At 40.5% G+C, this 21,592-nt stretch overlaps 1 protein-coding gene across 2 annotated transcripts in view; it reads left to right on the top strand.

Moving 5' to 3' along the window:
- The first annotated feature begins 6,811 nt into the window (after positions 1-6,811).
- Positions 6,812-21,592, top strand: part of MARCHF6 (membrane associated ring-CH-type finger 6) — a 43,465-nt gene continuing 28,684 nt past the window's right edge. The window contains exons 1-5 of one of the 2 annotated variants that reach the window (XM_066186145.1): positions 6,812-6,858; positions 11,622-11,718; positions 12,535-12,608; positions 19,235-19,378; positions 20,774-20,846. In XM_066186145.1, the coding sequence (XP_066042242.1) occupies positions 6,840-6,858; positions 11,622-11,718; positions 12,535-12,608; positions 19,235-19,378; positions 20,774-20,846 (407 nt within the window). In that variant the 5' untranslated portion in view covers positions 6,812-6,839. Of the gene's footprint in view, positions 6,859-11,618; positions 11,719-12,534; positions 12,609-19,234; positions 19,379-20,773; positions 20,847-21,592 lie in introns of both variants that reach the window. The other variant, XM_066186134.1, reaches the window with a different exon arrangement.

Here is a 21,592-nt window from a genome sequence, read left to right on the forward strand (position 1 = left end):
ACTTTAAAGATCTAGTTCCAGCCTCCCCAGCATGGGCAGGGACATCTTTCACTAGACCAGGTTGCTCAGAGCCCCATCCAGCCTGGCCTTGAACAACACTTCCAGGGATGGAGCATCCACAATTTCTCTGAGCAAACTCTTCTGGTCTTTCTCTTTGCCCCACTCACACTCCTCCCATCTTGCCCTGCTCATCTTGGCCATGCTATTCACCATGATCCTTTCCACCACGCATCTCCCTAGCTCCTGGCTGTTCTTCCTGCACTCTTGTATGGTAGCACCCCTGTTCACAGAAGAAACTGTATTTGCCCAGCTTCGGTTTACCCTGATTGGGAGTGAGTTTGAGGGGGAAAACGAGGTGTCCATGAGCCTTTGCCTTCATTGAAGCTACTGTGAGGTTGAGGCTTCCCAAAGAACTCCCTGCCCTTTACTGTATAAAATTCTCTCCTGACTTTCCATAGAATCAGGATCAAGAACTTGGCTCAACAGGACTAGGAGTATAAGGAAAGCAGAGATAAATCAATCCTCTCAAGAATCCATAAATAATTTGAAGACCCCTGATTTCCTTCCTGTAGAAGATCAGTAAAAGAAGAGGAAAAAGGACTACAAAACTTGGAGATACAGAGAAAAATGAAAGAGGAGAATTCAATTTGTCACCCAGAATATGTAAGACCTGACTGGAAATTTTGGTACAAGTTTTTGACAGCATTTTCTACTCTCAGGGTTCATGTGATAATGAATCAGAAACGACAGGCTCTCACAAGGCTTTTCCATCTTAAACAGTGATAAACTCAATACTGACTTTTAAAGTAGGACTTTTCCCATATGTTCTCATTTGAAATATACAGATTCCAAACAAGGTTGTTCTCAGAAGCTGAATAGTGATGCTGAATGCAGCTGCTTAAATAGTCTTAAATAGACCCTCTGAGAACCAGACCATCAGAATAAGATACAAGGCACTACAATTTATTTCTCTGTGCGTTTTCATCTTTGTGAGATTACTCTTTCTTTAGCACCTTAACCAGGCTGAGGCCCTGGCAGAGGACCATCTTACATGACTATGTTACAAAATTAGTCTAAAAAATGTATAATTGATACTCAAAGGAGAGAGAAGAGAATGTTCCTTTTGAGTAGTAAGCGTATTTGACATTCTATGTCAGTCACCCAACTGAGAATCTACTTCACTGAGCCAAGCATTTTTCGTAGACATCAAAAGCATTAAGTGATTTCTTCACTGTATTCTTTGAGCCTGCATTGAAGGCAGTACACACAGCAAATACATTCTTGCCATAGGGAATCGAGCAAAAGCTGGGGGTTATGCCCCATGATGCACATTCTCGGTGTCCAAGATACTGTGAAGTGAAAGTTACCACAGAAATCAGGCAATCTCACAAAACAGAGGTCATTGACTCTGATCAGCCTGTAATAACTCTGACCTTTAGACCACAGCTCACTTTCCCCTGGACACTCTTTTTCCTGTTGCTGCAAACATTTGAGAAAAAGTAATGACAAGGTTATTACAAATCTAAGCCCTTCTGTACTTCTTTCCTGGTCAGTGCTGCAGAAGCACAGGCAGTAACACAGGTGTTGTTACAGAATGTACTATAGTAACTATATGGATCATTCTCCCTAACAGATACATTTTCTTTTTGGCAACACTCATGGTTTTAAATGAAGTAGAACTGAATCTTGCCCTGAGGAGTTCAATTTAATTTGGTTGGCAGTCATAGCCTTTAATAACATCTGGAAGGTCAAGATAAAGGTTTCTGGCAAAATAAGGTTGTTTCTGCAAAATACTGAGGATAAGCCCTAACTGCGTCATCTGCAGGGATATTTTCACAGAATTTTAAAGACATGGGAACCAAAATGTCCTCAGAAGCACTTATACACAGTCACTTGATGATGGTAATGTTTCACACTACACCCTCTATTACCAAGGAGATCAAAGTTCCAGAAGTAGGGAAAAAAATCTTTCTAATCTAATGACACAAATATCTAACTGTCTAAAAGGTTCACTAGGACATGATGAAAGTGTTTTAGGTAAAGAACTGTATACTTCAAATGATATGACAGTTATTAGGAAGGGGGTATTCTGAAATACCAATGCAGCCTCTTTTTTTTCTTTTTTTTTTTTCTTTTTTTTTTTTCTTTTTTTTTGAATGCAGGAGGCCTCCACCAAGTAGCCACAGCTACAGAGCTCTGAATCCCAAGTAGATTAATAACAGCCGTTGGCTCCATTCTCAGCATGACAGCAGGATCCCAACCAAGCTGATAGGGTCTGTGTTTTAAATAGAAAAATCCACTGCAATATACGTGAAAAGATCCCTGCTGTGCTTAAGAAATGTAATTTGGTGAAGCACATTCTGCAGATCTTGAACAGAGACATGACATTCTGCAAATACCTCTTTATAGTTTGTGTTAATTGTCCAAGTATTACTTGGGTTCTTGAAATGTAGACATATAAATGTTTAGCCTTGACTGTCTTTTCAGTCAAACTCATTAAACAGTAGTATCATTTAGACTGGGTTTTTTACCCTCATCTCTCACTTAAAATGCTGGTGGAAATAGTTTTTTTCTTGGTTTAAATGTTAATAATCCATAGAACAAACCCCAGTGCATAGCCAAGCATCTTCTCAGAAAGTTCCTAAAACAGACAGGTCTGGAGCCTCTGTCATGGCTGTGTCTGATGATGCTCAGCCATTATGCCCATCCCTTCATTTATGTTTGGTACAGTTTGTTAACATTTCACAGCACAAAACATGAACCACAAGTCACATATTCATTCAGGAAGTTTGACTCCTCCATTAGCTACTAATCACAGCCCAGGTTTAGTAAGACACAAGCACCAGCCAAAGGGAAACACATTTTCAGTACTTCATACACTGAGGTGTTAGAGTCAGAATTTAGCACCAGTGCAGCAGCCTGGGCTAACGTCCCGGTGCAGCAGCAAATGGCATTGCATTCACAGTACATCTGAGAGTACTTCTCTCCATCTTCATTCCAGGAACCCATGGCCATAGCAGCTGCCTGCTGGTTGGGGATGGTTCAGAAGATGTCAAAGCAGAACAGCCACTGGCCAGGAAGCGCGTGCTCTAAAGTCCCTGCAGTGCACAGGGAAGATCCAGGCTGGCAGTGTTTTTGACCATGTGTTTTTGTGGTCCACAGACCTCTGTGCTTTCTGATTGTGTCAGGCCAATTTTCTGTGGGCCATGCTTTGTGCTACACACCCGGGGCCTGAAAGGGCCTGTTCTGATGGTTTTTCTCCTGCTGTGGAAGTTCTGGGCCTCCCTAGTTGTGGTGCATCATTTAGGAACCAGATACATGTTCACTCCAAATACTGTTTGCTTAGTCAAGATAAGTGGACATCCACTTCGTTTTACTTAAGATAATCCACTGTTTGCCACATTTCTGCAACTTGCTGTTCATAACTAACTGAACCAATATTGCAGTGAGAGTCAGGTGAGCAGATGAGGGAAAAAAATAGGATAGCACCGCCCCCCACCCCCCCCCAAACAACTAGTTAAGAAAATAATTGCATTTTGAAATGTTCATCTACAGAAAAACTGAAAAGCGGTAGCTTTTGCTGTTTGTTTTTTGAAATGTTCTGAATTTCCAAAATAACTAAAAATGTAAGGGAATCATTTTTATGAAGCCGTTTTAAAATGCCAGGGAAGATGGAAATGTCACAGTACAAATACTAGATAGTTTTTATTCTGCAATTATTATTTTGTATTCTCTTAATAGAACTCTTGAATAAAAACTCATTATCTAAGCATTTAAGTCATGTAAAACCAAAACAAGACCATATTGAAAAGAACCTTGTCTTTTTTCCTACTCTTTTTATCCACACTTATAAATATGCCTTTCCTTTTGCCATAACCTTCTGTCATTTGGGGTTATATCTACTACTGTCTTCAGTTTACACCTGTACAATTAACCATATTACTTCCATTGTCTTGATAATGACTTATATGGAACAGAGACATTTTTTCAGCATATTTGTTCAGTTGTTGGCACTAATTCTTGACCTTGTTGAGAGTCAAAAGCTAACAACAACCTTCTAACGCCCTTCTTTACCAAAAATTAAAACCCACTTAAGCCATGGGTATTTGTTACGCAAAAAACCACCTAAAATATTACTAAATAGGCAGGGATTAATAACATGTTCACCAAAAACACCAAGAAGGCTGAGAGATGCTTAATTTAATTTAACTTACAATAACATACTATAGGTTGGGTTTTTTTACTGTTTAGATTTTAATGGTCTGCCTCCAACTCACGTTTACTGGTAAGCTATTGTATAGCCCACACTGAAACACTAGGTATGAACAAAATTTTGGAATAAATTCTCTCTAAATGCTGAGAAGACGGTACACATGTAATGTTTGTTAGATGATTTAAATGGCTGAACAGACAGATACAAACAGGAATGAAATTATTCACTGGCAACATACAGTGACTCCTTTCGAAAGCTTTATTCGAATTTAAAGATGCCTACCATGAGAGACTGAAATTGGCCAATTACATACGTTAATCTTGCCATGGTCTTTGAATGCGAATTATAACTTAGAGACTTCTATTGACATTTAATTTACATTTATCAGAGCAGAGTAACGATGTAATGAATAATGGTTACATGTTTGGGAAATAAAGAGTGGGAAATAGGAATATACTTGGAAATTGAAATTCTCCATTTCTTGACTTTTTCTCCTAGCTCTTTCGATTGATTTTTCCTTGCTCTGACAAAATTAGTATTACAGCATTTCTCAGATCCTCAGTACTATGCTGGCAGATTTTTAATAGGCCAAGATAATTTGCTGACACTGAGCAAAGTGAAGCTCAAAAATGAGCTTATTTTTAAAATAAACAGGGATTTTTTTAAAGTTATAATTGGGATTTTTTCCACCTTGCCTTTCAGTGAGGAAGGACACAGAAGAGCTGATTATGGTAGTCTAGCCCAAGCGTATTTTATTGCAGGACTTTACAGTACTTATTCAGCTACTGGAGAGCCATATGAAGCCTTCAGTTTTTCCTTAATTTTTTTGCTCACACAGGCCAGTATCATACACTACACCAGCTTGAAAAATGCAATTTTGAAGGAACTAACATGGTTACAGTTTAGGAAAATATAGTTATAAAATTGCAAATTGGGCACATGCCGCCTCTGCATTCTAAATTCAGACCTGAACCACTTTGCTGCTGACGCGAAGCTCGAAGGCTGAATGCGAAGGATTTAATGACTGGCTGGACACAAAGGGGTCATAAGGTAAAGAGAGCTGCTACGACTCACTGATCAACTAGAGAGGTTGGAACAGCTGACACAATGGAACACTAAAACAGTGCACGTATACCTTTCATCAGGATGGAATTCCTCTTTACCCTGAATTAAATTAAATTGTTTTCTTCCTTAGTAATATTCCTGCCAACTCAGCAGAGCCTGAGCGACAACTCTCAGTGCACGTGGCAAAGTACAAAGTTTTAATGCACGCTGCCCCAGCTATGTAGGGCAGCAAGGCATGGAAACATAAATGATTAAACTAAGAGAGAATTTTATCCTTTACTGAGCCGTTTACTAGCTCTGTTGGAAAGCCCCAGCTCTGGGAGGTGCGGTGAGATTTGAGGAATAGCACGGGGAACCGCTTGACTCTGAGGCTGTTTCCAGGGCTTTACCCATCCCTGATCTCTGGAACACTGACCCTCTCAAAATCTGGTCGACTTCACCCAGGAATGCAGCGTTTCTCTCCGGTTTGGAGAGAAACTTAGAACCGATTCCGGCTACATTTTGTCCCACTCCCGTGCCCTTCCCCGGCCCGGGCGCTGACCTTGCTCCGCCTCCCGCCCGCTCCCTCCCGAGCGGCGGGGCCGGGCCCTGGCAGAGCCGCGGGGGTAATGCCGGGTCGTGAACTGGGGTCACCACAGCCCCAGGCAACGCTACAGGCTGGGGACAGAGTGTCTGGAAAGCTGCCCGGCGAAAAAGGACACGGGGGTGCTGGTCAACATGAGCCAGCACGTGTCCAGCTGGCCAAGAAGGCCAAGGATATCTTGGCTTGGGTCAGGAAATAGTGTGGCCAGCAGGATCAGGGCAGTGATCGTCACCCTGCACTCGGCACTGATGGGGCCACAGCTCGAGTGCAGTGTCCAGCTCTGGGCCCCTCAGTTCAGGGAGGACATTGAGGTGCTGGAAAGTGTCCAGAGAGAAACTGCGAAGCCGGTGAATGGTCTGGAACACCAGTTCCCCGGGAAATGGCTGAGGCAGCCAGGGTTCTTTAGCCTGGAGAAAAGGAGGCTCAGGGGGGACATCGTCACTCTGTGCAACCACATGAAAGGAGGTTGTAGCCGGTTCGGGGTCGCCATCTTCTTCCCAGACAGCTAGTGATAGGAGAGAGCACATAGTCGCAAGATGCAGCAGGGAAGGTTCAGATTGGACATTATGAGGAATTTCTTCACAGAAGGAGTGATTTGGCATTGGAATGGGCTGCCCAGGGAGTCACCGTTCCTGAAGGTGTTTAAGGAAAAGCTGTATGTGGCACTCAGTGTGGTCTAGTTGGCATGGAGGTGTTCCTTCATAGGTTGCAGCCGACGATGTCGGAGCTCTTTTCCAACCCCACTTTTCCACCCCGTTTCTGTCGCTACGAGCGGGGCCCCGCCCCGGGCCCCTCCCGGGCCTCCCTGCCCGCGTGTCCGACAGGCGGCGCTGGCGGCGGGCGGGCGGCGCTCCGTCCCCGCGCGGGGCGCTCTGTGGCCGCGGGCTCGGCGGCGCGGCCGGTCCGTCCGCTCGGCGCGCGGCCCCGCCCCCCGCGGTCACGCCACCCGCCCGGCCGGCGCTGCGTCAGCCCGGCAAGATGGAGACCGCCGAGGAAGGTACCGCGCTCGCCCCGCCGCCAGTCCCCGAGCGGGGGCTCTGCCGGGGCAGCCTCGGAGTGTGGGGGGGCGCGGGGGAGGAGAAGGAGGGTGTCACTGGGCCCGCTGGGTGCGCCGGGGGCCGTTCACGCCCGGAGGGGCTTCTCGCACCGGGGCTGCAGGTGCCCGGGCCCCGCGCCCCCCCCCCCTCACCCTGCCGGGCCCGCCGTGCCGCGGGGGCCGGGCCGGGCCGGGCCGGGCCGAGGGGGCATGGCAGTTTGTGAGGCGGCGCTCGCGGGTGCCCCTTACATAACCATGGGGAATGGGGAGCGGGGGGGGGGGAAGGGGGGGCGGTGCCGGCAACACCCGGAGCGGGGCTGGGGTGGGCCCTACAGGGGTACCGGGGCCCGCCGGAACCTTCCGCTGGCTGCCGCTTCGCCTGGGGAAGTGGGGCCCCGCGGCGAAATGAGATCCCGGGGCGTAGAGCAGCGGGCGGGGTGCGCACGCTGGGGCAGCGGGAGAGGCGGCGAGGAGGGCACTGCCCCCAGCTCCCGCCTGGCTGGCGGACCCGGGCGGCCCTATAGCCCAGGGAGTCTTCAGTATCCGCGTTTGGCTGAATAGTAATATCTGCTCCTTTCGCAAAGCTGACTTTGTTACGTGTGCTGGGCAGTCTGTTTGAAAAATTGAAATTTGCAGAGGCTGACATGTTTCTCTGTCCCTTTTGCAACAGACTAATGCGTGGTCACTTATCTTACTTTAAAAAAAGAATTGTCAAAGATATCATAGTCATGAGGGGATTATTATGCGTAGTATCTATCCATTTTTAAGGGTATTGCTTTATTTGAGATCAAACATGGGTGTGTTTTGTCAGCGCTTTTGTTATGCTTAGATAAACACAAAATCACAGAATTGTTAAGGTTGGAAGGGACCTCTGGTGCTCTTCTACTCCAACCCCCCCCCACCAAGGCAGGGTCACCTAGAGCAGGTGACACAGGAATGCGTCCAGGTGGGTTTTGAATGTCTCCAGAGAAAGAGAGGGGCTGTGTAGTTCAAACAGATACTAGAGAACTTAGATAGATCAGCACTTCATATTGTAGCATCAACCAAACTAAATAAAGGATGTTTGTTGTGTTGTGTTTCTTGCAGTGTTTGAGCTTTGTCGTAACATATTGCGGTAGCAAGGCAGCTCCAAGGAAAGCGTTTTGTGTCTTGGCTTTTGTTACTTTGGCATCATTTTGAATGTGGCTTTTTATCAGGTGTCACTTGATTTTCCTGCTTGAGAGGATAAAAAAAAGCTGGAAAAACATGAAGCACTGGATGAAATAAGACCAGCACCTTTGTGGCAGTGTCCTTTGGGTTGTGCTGTAGACATCTTTAATACCCATGATCACTGATGGTTTATCAAAATATTAGTGTTCCTTAAATCTAACATTTAAAATTGCTTGCTGCAGCTCTGTAGACCTAGTCACTTACACCAATGAAATCAACAGCAAAGTGAAACTTTGATCACTTGTCCTCTGGTTGCCCAGAAAAACTGGTTTTTATGCAAGCTGTGAAGTGGATACTCAGAAATGACCTCCTGCTTTTCCACCTCTCCTGTGGCTGGTAAATCCATCTCGGTGTATATAATTCAAACAGCAGAGTTGGTAATTTGTTACAGGCTGTTACCAGTGGTAGACTTTGATCATACCTGACTTAAGTAGGTGAACAGAAAGACCAGCAAGACAAAGAGGAAGTTTTTAGTAACATCTTTAAGGCATTGTCTTCTTTAACTAAACCTTTGTGTTAAATTCCACTCTTGAAAGTTGGATTTTCTGGTTTTATATATAAGCACTCACAAAGGCACATATTAGATATTATATTGTGTCCTTATCAGTGTTGTCCTCAAAAGCTCCCAGTGGTAGCATGAAAGTAACCAGTCTATATACTCACTTTCCATAAATACCACTAGAATGTTACAACTTCTTCTACAGTTTCAAACCTCAGATCCTACTATTAGAATTTCACATGGCTTGCCAGAACGCTGAAGAGACTTCCCAAGGTTAGAAGGCTCTGAGCACCAGTAGCAGCAGCAGCAAAGACTGTGTTAGTGCCTTGAGGAAGAGGAAATACAATATTGTTGTGTGCTTGAACTTCTCCTACAAAGTGTCAGATGGACTTTCTGAAGGGGTGATTGTCTGATAACAGTGTTATGGCCACTGTGGTTCTGCTGGGCTTTGTGCTTGACTGAGCTGTGTTGTGGAGCTGGAAAACTGAACTGCGTGGGGAGAGCTCAGATAAGAGGGGCAGTCTGGGGTCACAGTCAGACCTAAGTGGAAGCTGCCTCACCTCAGAATTGAATGGGAAAGTTGCTTCGCTGCAGCACCAGAAAGCACCATATACGAGGTTTTGCTGAGGAGAGGTAATTCTGGTTCTTTCTAGATAAATCAGTTTGTTGCTAAATAACGTAGTCTTCACTTTTTGATATTCCAGTGTTGAATTCAGCTGGAGAGATAATTGGCAGTGAATCATTCTCGGGGGGAACAGGAAAGAACTTACTATTCAAGGTCATTTTTTCCAAAATACATACATGAAGAACAGGATGCAAAATGTGTGTGTACACAGAAAAATAGTGACTCTTGCACGGTGGAATTCTCTTAGACTGTGGCTGTAGGTCATAAGGTGCATAGCTTAATACATTGACCCTCAGCAGAGTTTATTGATTTGAAGCTATCAGTTGCTTAACAGTCGAAACAAGTACACTCATAATTATGTTTATTTGGATTTATAGAACAAGTGGAAATATCTAGAAATTATCATAGCTTTGAAAAAATAAAATTTAGATTTATTTTAGTGAGCTAACAGGCAGTCTTTTCTCAAGTAAATTCTTTTGCTCACAGTAATGCAACTTGCTTTTTCCAAAAAGTTTTGACAGTGAGTGAACAGTTCACTGTGAGAGTCTAGAGGCCATTAAATGAGCAGATTCAGAGAGCAGTGGGCTCCTTTCAGGGAACAGTGTGCTTTTGGCTTGCTTTCATTGGTGCCAGAGTATCCTTAAGGCAATGGTTCTGTGTGCTGCCTCGTGCTTGTCTGACCCCTTGTGAGGCTGATCCAGCCTAGAAAGTTGTCAAGTCGCTGTAGTGAAACAGCTCTGTAGGAAAGAATGCGGGAGGAGGTGGGCATGCCACAGCAAGTGGGCAGGGCCTGCCTGTCAATTGGAGAGACCTGTCTTGTGCAGCCATCTGGAAGTGCTCTCTGGGATAAAGGAATCGTTTGTTAAATGAAGTAGCAGTTCTGGTCATTCTTGTCAGCAGAGGAGCAGAGGACTCCTCATGTTTACAGCAATACTGCAAATCATCACTGCTCAATATGGCAGCGATGAAGGTGCTTTTTATGTCTCTTTGTAGCATCACTGATGTGATATTGAATACCTGCTTCTGTTAATTCTGGGTTTTCATGCTGCATGAATGAATTCACTCAGGCAACACTTTCATAGATAGAAAATTCATAGTTTGAATTGAATGATCTGAAATCTTACGCTTTATGTGTAGAAACTCTCCTAATACTCTATAAACTGTGGATATGGTCATAATGTGACTTCTTTACAGAAAAAAATAATCAGTCTTTGGTGCCTTTTGGAAGTTTTTGTATAAAAGCATTAACTTTTGAAGATTTTGGCCAAGAACAAAGATAGGTGATTGAGACTTTAAATTGCATATTTGCAGTATTCTCACGTCGGTTGGTATTTTTCTGACAAGGATCTCTGATATGCATGTGTTCCACTCTTGCATGTCTGCTGGATAGTGGTTGATAAAGAAATAATTTGCAAAAGATAACATCTCAAACTCACATAATCTTTAAAAATGGACATTTTATGTTCACTCCCTTAATAAAAGTAAAAGGAAGAGTCAAGGGAAGATATGCATCAGTCAATAAACACATAAGGCTTCATTTTATTCCTGTTTATTTGCATGTTTAGAGCTCAGGCTAACTGAATGGTATTTAAAATAGACATTGGTTCTTTAGAGGAAAGACCTCTAAAGAGGTCTTTCTAAAGAGAACCTCTTTCTAAAAAGAACCTCTAAAGAGGTTTTTTTTCTTTATCCACAAAACCTCTTGCAACCTTTAGTTGTGAGAAAACATCAGACACAGAGAATGAAGGCGGCATGGGACCTGTGGAAATATTACTGAAATTATGAAATAAGAAATAGTGTCTTTTCTTGCTAGACAGTAGGCTATGTCCAAGTTGGTTAGCAAATTCCAAAATACCTGTGTCTGCTTGTTACTTTGGATTCTTTCCCTTTCAACAAGAGCACTAAGGAAACATCTGTTTTGGGTTCAAGAGCAGCAAATTACTTAAGTCATGGTTGGACATTATTAAATCTCTTCTGTTCAGCCTCAGTTGAACTTTTTCCAAACTCAGATGTAATTTTTCTATTTTGAAGTATCCACTTTCAAGAAAATTATCCTTAACAGCTTGTATGTTGTTTTAGTGATAACTCTTTAGGTAGAAAACACATCTTCCTGTAGTTTTACTGTGTCTATTTCCTAGAAATCCTAAAATTTTATAAGGCGTGTTTTGAGTTTATGTAACGAGATCAGGCAGATAACGTTCTTGTTGCTCTTTCTGGTGATCTCCCAGTCTTTGTCTTGCATCAGATGAAATCTGTCTTTCATCCTCTTTCAGTTTATTCTGGCTTCATTTTGCTACACAGTAAAGTTTCTAGAATGTAATTGTGTCATTTGTCTTGAAAATGCGAGTTCTTTAAGGAGTAGCGTAATAAGCTCTTTGTCCTTGTCAGCAGATATCTGCAGAGTCTGTCGGTCAGAAGGAACTCCTGAGAAGCCCCTCTATCATCCATGTGTGTGTACTGGCAGTATTAAATTTATTCATCAGGAATGGTGAGTTGTGTCTGTGTGTTTCTTGCCTTTTTTTTTCCCTAATGAAAACATATTAATGTGTTTCTAAAAATACTTCAAGTCTTCGGGTTAACTAGTGAAAACAATCCAATTTTCAGTGGAAATGTGTTGGGGATTTTGATGTTTTTTACATGATGGTTCATTACAATTCAGGAAGAATTTAGTAATTATATATGGAAAGAAAGTACTGGTAATTATTTGTGTTTGGGACTGCAGTTCTGATTGTATATCAGAATTATGAAAACTAAGAAAAAAATCACTGTGTTGGGGCTTTTTTGCCCACTTACAGTTGTGAATAGAAAGTCAAACCTCACAGAAAAAATAAAAAACCCGAGAGCTTTTTAGTCATCTTGAGGTGTGTTTAATCAGGAAGTGCTAAAATAAAAACTGTGTTTCTGGTCTATATGGTCATTTCTGATGGTATTTTAATAATCCTTTCACAAATACAGCAGTTCTAAATCTAAGCTGTGTGCTGTGTCTACATGTCATATCTTGAAGTATTTATAAGAACTGGTGTCCCTGGCAGATGTCCATTCCAGGATATCTGCTTTGATCAATAATGTACTCAAAGAATGTTCTTTATCAACACTGTGACATATGTCACTTTACCTTTTTATACTCTTTGAAACCAACTTGATGGCCTAAATGGACTTAAAAAGCAGGCTAATTTCAGTCCTGCTTGACAGTACAAATATCCTGATTTAAGTGTGAAAGCTGAGAATTGGTGTGTTTTCCTTAATGGAGGGATAAGGCTGAGAGATGTATAGCCTGTGTTAATGTGATCACTTTTTATTGCAGCCTAGTTCAGTGGCTTAAACACAGCAGAAAAGAATACTGTGAATTATGTAAGCACAGATTTGCTTTCACACCAAGTAAGTATGTTTTACTTGCTCCTATTTCTTTCAGAATTTTTCTCTTGTAGTACCTATGAGGTGATTGCTTTTTCAATCAGCGGGTAGATCCAAACTTGTGGCATAACTTCTTTATTCTTGTTTTAATTGCAGTTTTTATGCATGTTTTGGAGACTGTGAATTGCCTAAATAATGGATAATTTGGTTCTTTGATAATCTTAAGCGAGACATAAAAGTATTATTCTGTACGTTTTCTGACAACCTCAGTCCTGTCCTTTGTTGTCAACATTACAGCTTGTGGCATGTTTTCAGCTTCACTGACAAATTTGAGTTTTTGGAAGTCTGAATGGTAAAGGGAAACCATGGCAAAATTTGAATTTGAAAGGCAGTTTTCAGTTACCTTTAAAGGATCTACCTGCAACACTAACACTTGGCTTCTGTCAGTTTCAGTTCAAGTGGCCTTGACAGATAAAAGAAATCATGATTATTACACTTACATTTCAGGCAAGATATGCTAACCACCCAGTATTAAGTTGCCTTTTATGTTAGATACAACTAAATAGGTTAGGCAGCTTATGATGACGAATCTTCATATAGCTCCCAAAGGATTCTTAATCACATTTTAACTGATTGTAGTAGGAATAGGTGAGGTGGCAGGTTGGTATTATTTAGTGTTGTCAGTTTATTGCCTGTTGAGAAGGTAAAATGGATTTTATGCTACATTTTTCTCTTTAAATGTACTGATTTTTTCCTGCTCCCCTCTCACTGGAGTTTTCTTTTCCGCCTAGTTTTGTACTTTGGTAGAGAAAACCGAGGTTAAGGTGGTTTAGTTCATGTATTTTCTGTTTCAAAAATTCCTTAATCCACCTTCCTTCTATATGTTGAAGGAGTGATGTATTTCTACCAACAATTAATTAAGCACGTTAGACCAGCAGTGAAATATGCAATACTAACTCTGTCTTGGGAGGGTAATAGTGTATTTTATGTTGAACACAGCAGTATTTTATGTTGAACCAGCTTTCTGGTTATTATTCTTAGATACTTCAGTGACCTGTATGAGGAATGTTAGAGATCATCTGCTTGCAGGTTTTATTTGTTAAACATTTTTATAAAGGCATTATATTGCTTCTGTATGGAGCTTTTGCAAATTAGAGTGTTACCCAGGTCTGAATCTCCCTGCAAGCTAATTTGCCACTTTCCAAATGACGTACTGTGACTGGATCCTCTACAGTATTTAGTGTGCAAGACCAGAAAATGGTATTTCAGTGATTTATTAGCTGTTAAGAAAGAAGAGTTTCTAGTTTTGTGTGAAAAGAAAAAAGCGAATCAAAAAAGTTTATAGTGTTTTGCTTGGGATCCAGGAAAAGAGGATGAGCCACTCTGAACTAAATACACTTTATATGCATGTTACTATTGATAAGAGGAAGCTTAGTTACTGCCTCGTCAACAGAGGTGTTCCTGCAGAAGTTTATTCTTTACTGACACTGCTGTTGCCAGCACAGCTTGTAATGTACTTGCAGGTTATGGACAGGGGAGAAAACTTATTTGAGTTAATGTGGCTTAGAAAGTTACCATTTTTCATAGGAGCTTTGAAATCAGTGATCAGGAACCACTTTCTTCCCTGAGAAATGGAGTGTACCCTCCACATTCAGCCTCTAGTAGAGATCTGCTTGTCCTCTGCCACACACTTGTCATTCCTCTGACTGGGCAGGCTCAGCTGATAAGGTTTTCTTCTTGGCTTTCCATGTTGCAGTGTGCTTTTTCCTACCGGCCTTCACACATTGGTAGCACATCAGGTGCCCTTCACAGATTACTCCTGCCTTCCCTACCCATGGGGTCTTGTTTCATTGTCTCCCTCACACCCAGTACTCATGCAGTTACTGTTTCCTTAATTTCTTTTATCTTTCTTTCTTTGGAAGATAATGTGGCTGTCCAGTCTAGAAGCTAGATCTGCTTGTGGGAGCAGGGAAGGAATGACAGGTGCTGGAGAGAGAACAGTAAGGCAGGAAAAAAAAGGGACTTAGGTATGTGCCAGTCATCCCAAGCAAAGTTGGATCTGGCCTGTAACCATGGCAGGTGTAACACACTTTCACATGAGTTGATTCACCACGGGATGTGGTAAAATAAACACAGGCATGTAATTAATATCTGTGCTCCAGCAGACAAGCACTAATAGTGTAATAGAGTGTTAGTGCTGTCATACCAGCAACTCCTCTCGTTTAGCTTGGTTTGCTTGCTAAGGCTGTTGCTGTCATTCTGTCAAAAATGCTCCCTTGCTTTTGTAACTTCTTGTGTATGGATTATTCAGAAACTATTTCTAGTGCATTTATTATCTGTGTTCTGTAACATTTGGGGATTTTTTTAGCACCTGAACTGCTAGTTTTGTTTTGCTTGTAAGGAGGGAAAAAGGAGAAGATTCAACTTGTATTTTGGCAGGAGTACAAAGGAACAAATTTTTCTTTTGAATAATAGCATCATTCTCCAAATGTGTTTAGTCATGTAGGTAAATGACTCGATTTCAAATGCATTCTTTAAAGCTAAATTTTTAATGTTTTAAAATAAATTCCTTCTCTGCAGTTCTACAAGATAAGAATTAATACAACTACAAAAAAAAAGGTTTTGACATTTTTGGATTGTCGAAGTACTTGTTCATTTTTAACATGTGGGTTTTCTTCCTAAGTTTTTGAAGAGTAACTACTCTGTATTCTTTTCCTCTCCACACATGTTGTGATTTCTTTTGTCATGTGCAAGGATGTGCTTCTATTAATACTACAGTAAACATTCATAAGCACTGACACGTGAAAGAAGGTGAGGCTGTGTTTCCCAAGAAAATACAGTTGTCAAAACTTCTCCATTCTGTAGGAGGTAATGTTGACATAAATACTGTCGAAACCACAAGTATGGGAGCAGACTATGCTGATCTTTGTCTGAGGATTGGGATTGGTTCATTTCTGCACTTCTGTGCAGCTTCATTGCTGGTATGTGGTTCATACAGTGTCACAAGCTTACTTAAAACAAAGACTGTAAAACTAAAGGAAGCCATATGAGTAGGGAGTTCCTTATCATGTAACTTAGATATTAGGTTATTGAAGGATATATTAAACTGATTTCTTTTTGGTTTGATAAACTTTTAACACAGTAGTCCATAGCTTCAGCATTTCTAGAAGGTCTAATTTGAAAAAATAAACTTCTGGAACAAAATACTACATGCTGGCACAGAATTCAGTGTGTCTTCTGCCAGCTCCAGTGTGCAGAGTATAACACAGCTGAGATTTATATGAATGTTATTTCTTATTTTTGTTACAGCTGTGCTTGCCTGAGAAGGAGTGGATTTTTTCTCCTTTTGCCTTAGTGGTCTGAAGCAAAGTCTGCATGTGTTTGAAGGGTGTAAAACACAGAAACATAGAGTGGTTTGGGTTGGAAGGGTCTTTTGAAGATCATCTAGTCCAACCTAAAGAATAATTACAGGCCCTGTTCTACTAAACCAGTGCTTTCACCCAGGAGCTATCAAATATATGGTTTTTACTTATGAGTTACACAGTCTTAGTTCATAATCAGTGCATGGGATGACTGAGGTGGCATATAAATGGCTTACAAGTGCAGTAGTTAATAAAAAAATCTATGAGTAAGAGGGTTGCAAGTGTGAGGATTCTGTGAAGTAGGCTAAATGGCAGCTTCTAAAAATGGCCTTGTGTTTTTCTTACCTTATTTGTGTCAGTGTAAGAGCAAATTTTTGTCATACCATCTGTTTTGGAGAAGTAAAATTAATAATTGTGTTCCTGGAAAAGTTAGGCTTACGGGAGGGTAGAACAAAACCCCACCTCCTGGAAACAACCAACAGAAAAGAAAAAAAAAAAAAACCCACCCCACCCAAATTTAGGATTCACAACTAAATTAGCAGTTACACTGCATAGGTGTGACCTAAGTATCCAAAAAGCTTTCTAGTAGTTTTTCCATAACCTGTACAGCTCAAAGAAGTTGAGCTAAACCTATGAAAAACTCAGGCAAAGTCTGTTTGAATTTTGTGCTGTAATAGAAAAAAAGACAATCTATTGTTTCAGTTGGTCTCTAGTAGAAATATTTTTATTTGGAGAAACTGTGGTAAATAAGGCAGGAATTTGGTTTCTCAAACTGAATTTGGAAAGGTTACTGGGATGGAAAGTAAGGAATGGAGGTGTGGTGAGATGGATGGATGCTATGGTGGCAGGGGTCAAGGTCTCAGGCCCCAAAGTGATAGTGGGGAGTGGATAAAGGGAGGTGTACAGAAAATGGCACTGGATGACAGACACGGGGGGGGGAGATAAGCTATGAAAATCACTGGCAGCAAGCTTCAGTGGTGCAGGGTGCTTGCACAGCAGGGGTTCCTGCCATGCTAGGAATTCCTGCATTTCATGCACCTGAATGTTGCAGGACATAAAAGGATTTTTATCTTATCGTCATAGTATAAAGCTTCTAGTGGAAAAAGCTGTACATATTTTGGGGTAGGTGTGCACAGAACTGCACAGGACAAACAGTTTTCTTCCCACCCTCAGCTTCTGAAATCATCAAAAATCACCAAGTTGTTAAAACTCGGGGGGCATAACTTGTCTTCTCTGAGCAGTAGCTGCTTTGTGCTGTTATTTGAAAAGCTCTGTTGTAACACTAAAGCCTTTAGAAAAGTGAGCATGCAAAAATGCCGAATTTTATCAGCACTTTCTCCTTTGAGTTAGGATGGACATCGTTTCTTACAGTTCCTTGTGTGTTCAGTAGTTCCTGAAAGATGCATTTTTATTTTTTTTTAAATTTCAAATATTTTCAACTTAGCAACTTGTCCCTAACAAATAAATCATAAATACAAAGTTAATGTTTTCAGTGTAGTCCTTGTTGCAAAGTGTTGACTGAAATACATTTTTTGAAAATGAGAAAGTTCTCAAAGTGTCTGCTGTACTGTCTGAGTGGTACCATAAATATTTAACAGGTATACTCTAAATAGGTATTCTTTTGCATCCTTGACAAAGGTTTTTTGTCTCCTGTGGCTGAAGTTTTCCAAAATGCTTGTTCAGTGTGAGCTGAGATCATTAGTTAGACTTTTGTTGGTATTTTCTATGGTTCCAATTTGTGTACTAAATCTATTTCTGTAACAAGAAAATTGTAAGACGATGTCAAAATACGTTTGTGTCCTGCTTTCACTTTACTGCTCTATGTTCTCACAGCTGCAGTTCTCTAGTGTTATGCTTTTGTCCCTCTTTTCATGAATTCCAGTTCCTTGCCAGATACCTGGCAAGTAACAAGCTTTGAAATTTCAAACCAGTTACTGCTTGTCTCAGGGGTACTGTTTGGTTGTTACTTTGTCAGTTATAATCCACATACTGCTGAGATGCACCAGTCTCTCCCCTTTCTTTGACTGCTTCTGGATTTGTCTGTGTTCTTGAGTTCTCTTTACAATACAGAAACAGAGGGAAATAGCCTTGGAGAGGAAAGAATTCCTTTCTCCTGTAGAGGCTTCTTCTCTGAGACTAGTGAAAGGATGATTGGGAATGTAGGTGAAGGGGCTGCAGGTAGATAGCATAAAGCAGTATTTGTTAGACTCTTAAAGGATTGCTCATGAGATGAAATGAATACTTCTTTGTATTTGTTGTTACAAAAATTGAGTTTCCTTGAGATGGTCCATAATGTTAAAGTCTTCAAGCACAGATGTTTCCAACATAACAAATATCCAGGAAGTAATGTCTTTTTGCAATTCCCAAATATAGTTTATGTTCTTTATTCAGATCTGTTACTGATAGTGTGCATTACCACGTCTTGGTATCCATGTGAGTTTGTAGAAACTAAATACATGTAATGAAATTGTTAGATGTTTTCTAATTGTTTGCAAAAGTAGACCTCACCACTGTTTTTCTTGCCTTTTGAGTAGGGGCGGGCCTATGCAACATACAGGTATTAAATTTAAAAGGTCAAGAAGATTTAGTATTATAAGAATATCTGTGCAGGATGAGAGATTTGCATTGTGCTCTGTAATAGGAGCATCCTTAGGAGAAATTCTACATGGTATGAAACAGATATCTGTTGAAAGTCAGTCATTGTGTGTAAATTCCAATGTCTGTGGATACTTAATCAGTTCTCTTCAATTTTCTTCCCTGTGTGCTGCTTTTATTTTGCAGGGGTTTTTTGGGTTTTTTTGGTCTGTGCTGTTGGATGGCAAGTAGAATCTAAATTATCTAGCACAGACAAATGGATATTGTGCAAAATTGCTAATTGCTCTTGTTCCTTGTGCCTTTTCCATGAACTAGGTTTATAAATCACACACAGAAGAATCTTTGAGGTAGTGTTGAGTGAGAGTGATACTGATTTTAGAATCTCCTTTTTCATGAGCTTATTTTTAGGTAATTGGAGTTTACAGTTAACAAATAGAGCTATTAAAAAAACCTCTCTTAGGTCAAACCTGGCATGGAGCTTATTAATTTTCCCATTCCACTCAGAACACAACAAAACAAATGTGTTACGTGAATTTTTTGTTGTTGTTTGTTCGGAGTCCTCTCTTGAGAATATAAAATATGCTTATTCTTCTGGTAAGCTTTTGTCAGATATAAACAGTTAGTAGTTGGCAGGACTTTTACATAAATGCTTCTCTAAAGGACAAACTGTTTCTAAGTGCCTTTTCTACACAGTTTATTCCCCAGATATGCCTTCACGGCTTCCAATCCAAGACATCTTTGCTGGACTGGTTACGAGTATTGGCACAGCAATACGATACTGGTTTCATTATACACTTGTGGCCTTTGCATGGTTGGGAGTAGTACCTCTTACTGCATGTAAGTATTGATTTTTCTGTACATAGTACTCTTATACACAGGGAAATGTGCTGCTTCCTGCAACAAAGTTTTGTGAGACCATTATTGTTAATTAAAAAAAAAATTCAAAGGCACTATTTCATTTATTTTTACTCAGAAACTCGACCTGTTTGACTCTTAAGCCAGTAGAGCAATGCAGAATGGTGTTCAGACATAGGAGAGAATACATGAAAGAACTTTTAAATGTCTTACTCAATTAAAATGTCTCTTCTCAATTATCTTCTTTAAAATCTACGTGGAAGGTTTTATTTTATGCAATTTATTAATATTGGGATAGAAGAGTCATCCTATTTTTATTAACCATCTATAAATGAAAGTGCAGGGTGTTCTTTATGTGAAAAGTAAAATTCCTTTACAATCATGGACAAATTGATTTGTAAAACTCTTAAATCTCAGAGTCTTGGAACTAATAAAGGAATTCAGTAGAAATGAGGGCGCACATTTAAATTACTCTAGTATCCAGTTTGAAATTTACTTTCCAAATAGAGATGGAAAAAGAACTATGGATGTTTCAGCAAGCTAAGAATACACAGAAAATAGAGGAAGGCAGAAGGGCTATAGTGTTCAGTCAAGGAAATAATTGGAAGTGCGTCTTTGCAAACCGTAATACGCCCCTTGAACAAAAGAGTAAGGGAGTAAATGCATCTCTCCAGATAGTTTCTTGGTATGTTCTGTGTTTTCATTTGTAGCTGGCACAGGCTTAGTCTGAGAATAGCAGAATATTGGCACCACCTTATTTTCTGAAGTAGACTATATACACTGATGGCCTACTTTTTAAATACAAATCATGGTGAAAAGCTAACATTTCCTAGCATCAACTACTAATCCATAAAACAGTTACTTAAAACAGATGATGAAACGGTGATGATCCTTGCGACATGGTATCATAACACCAGAAGTTTATACACATTCAAAATGCGATTGAGGAAATTGAAGGGGGAAAAATTCCATCAAGGGTTAATTAGCTGTGAAATATTTTGGTGTAGGAAGTGAAATGTTTGAGAATGTACTGAAGAAGTATCCTTACAAGTGTCTTTAACCTGCCTCTGTATCCTTCCTTAGGCATCCATTAGTGTGACCAGTGCTGGACACAGATCTAGATGGATCTTTGGTCTAATCTAGTATGGCCGTTCTTACACTTTGAATGTGTATTTTTAAAGATGTGAGGCTAAAATACAGCTTTATTCCACATGGCTGTATATGGTCTTGAGTTCCGTTCATGCACTGAAAGTTGAGATTTTCTTCCATGTCACGAATTTAGTTGGACACCAGGTGAAAAGAGGGTATCTGGGATCCTTTCCAAGTGAAGCTATGGCCAAAATCGAATTTATATCAAGCTTCTGTTTATTCACACAGGTCGTATCTACAAGTGCTTGTTTACTGGCTCTGTGAGCTCACTACTGACACTGCCATTAGATATTCTGTCCACGTAAGTACTTCTCTAGTTTGATACAAAAACCTGTCTTAGTCACATTACCCTGAAAACAGTAACTTTGGAATTTAGTGTCTCTTTCATCCAGTTACACTTGTTATCTTCCACCATCTTAATAAGTAAGTGCCCATTACCCTTTGCACAACCAGGTGTATGGACAACACCATTACAATAGAAATAATTTCACTTTGGAGTTCCATTATTCAGGATCTTTGGAGCTGGAAAACTGACTTTGCAAAGTGGGCCCTAGTTAATGAAAATTTGTATTTGGTGTCAGGAAAACTTATGCTGCAAAATTACACTTTATAATTAAAAACAAGAATTTCCTATGGTTTAAATCAAATGCACAGTAGAATATTAAGAAATGTGTCACTAATAATGTCACTTCCTGTTTTCTTTATTGCCTTTTTATATTTTGAATTTAATTTTTTCTATTCTGAGTCTCTTATGTGAGAGGGATTATTTTTTTATCAGATTTCTTTCTAGCTGATACTTGGCTTTTTAATGCTTCAATCACCATCTGCAAATGCACATTGTCTGTCTTTGTCCTTTTAAAATCGGTTTTGCCTAAAGAATCATTAAATAACCAAACAACAGAATTTCAAGCTTTCTCTTACTTTCTCATTATCTTGAACATGAGGAACAGAAACTGAGTTTAAGTAGAATCAGCTGCACATCAAGAAAATTTGGAATGAATTTTCTTTGTGGTTCAGCTAAGTCATCTTAGTTGGACTATCTGATTT

Source organism: Chamaea fasciata, unplaced genomic scaffold, assembly GCF_029207755.1.
Source record: "Chamaea fasciata isolate MVZ Bird 193981 ecotype frontalis unplaced genomic scaffold, bChaFas1.0.hap1 SCAF_1, whole genome shotgun sequence".
NCBI lineage: Eukaryota > Metazoa > Chordata > Aves > Passeriformes > Sylviidae > Chamaea > Chamaea fasciata.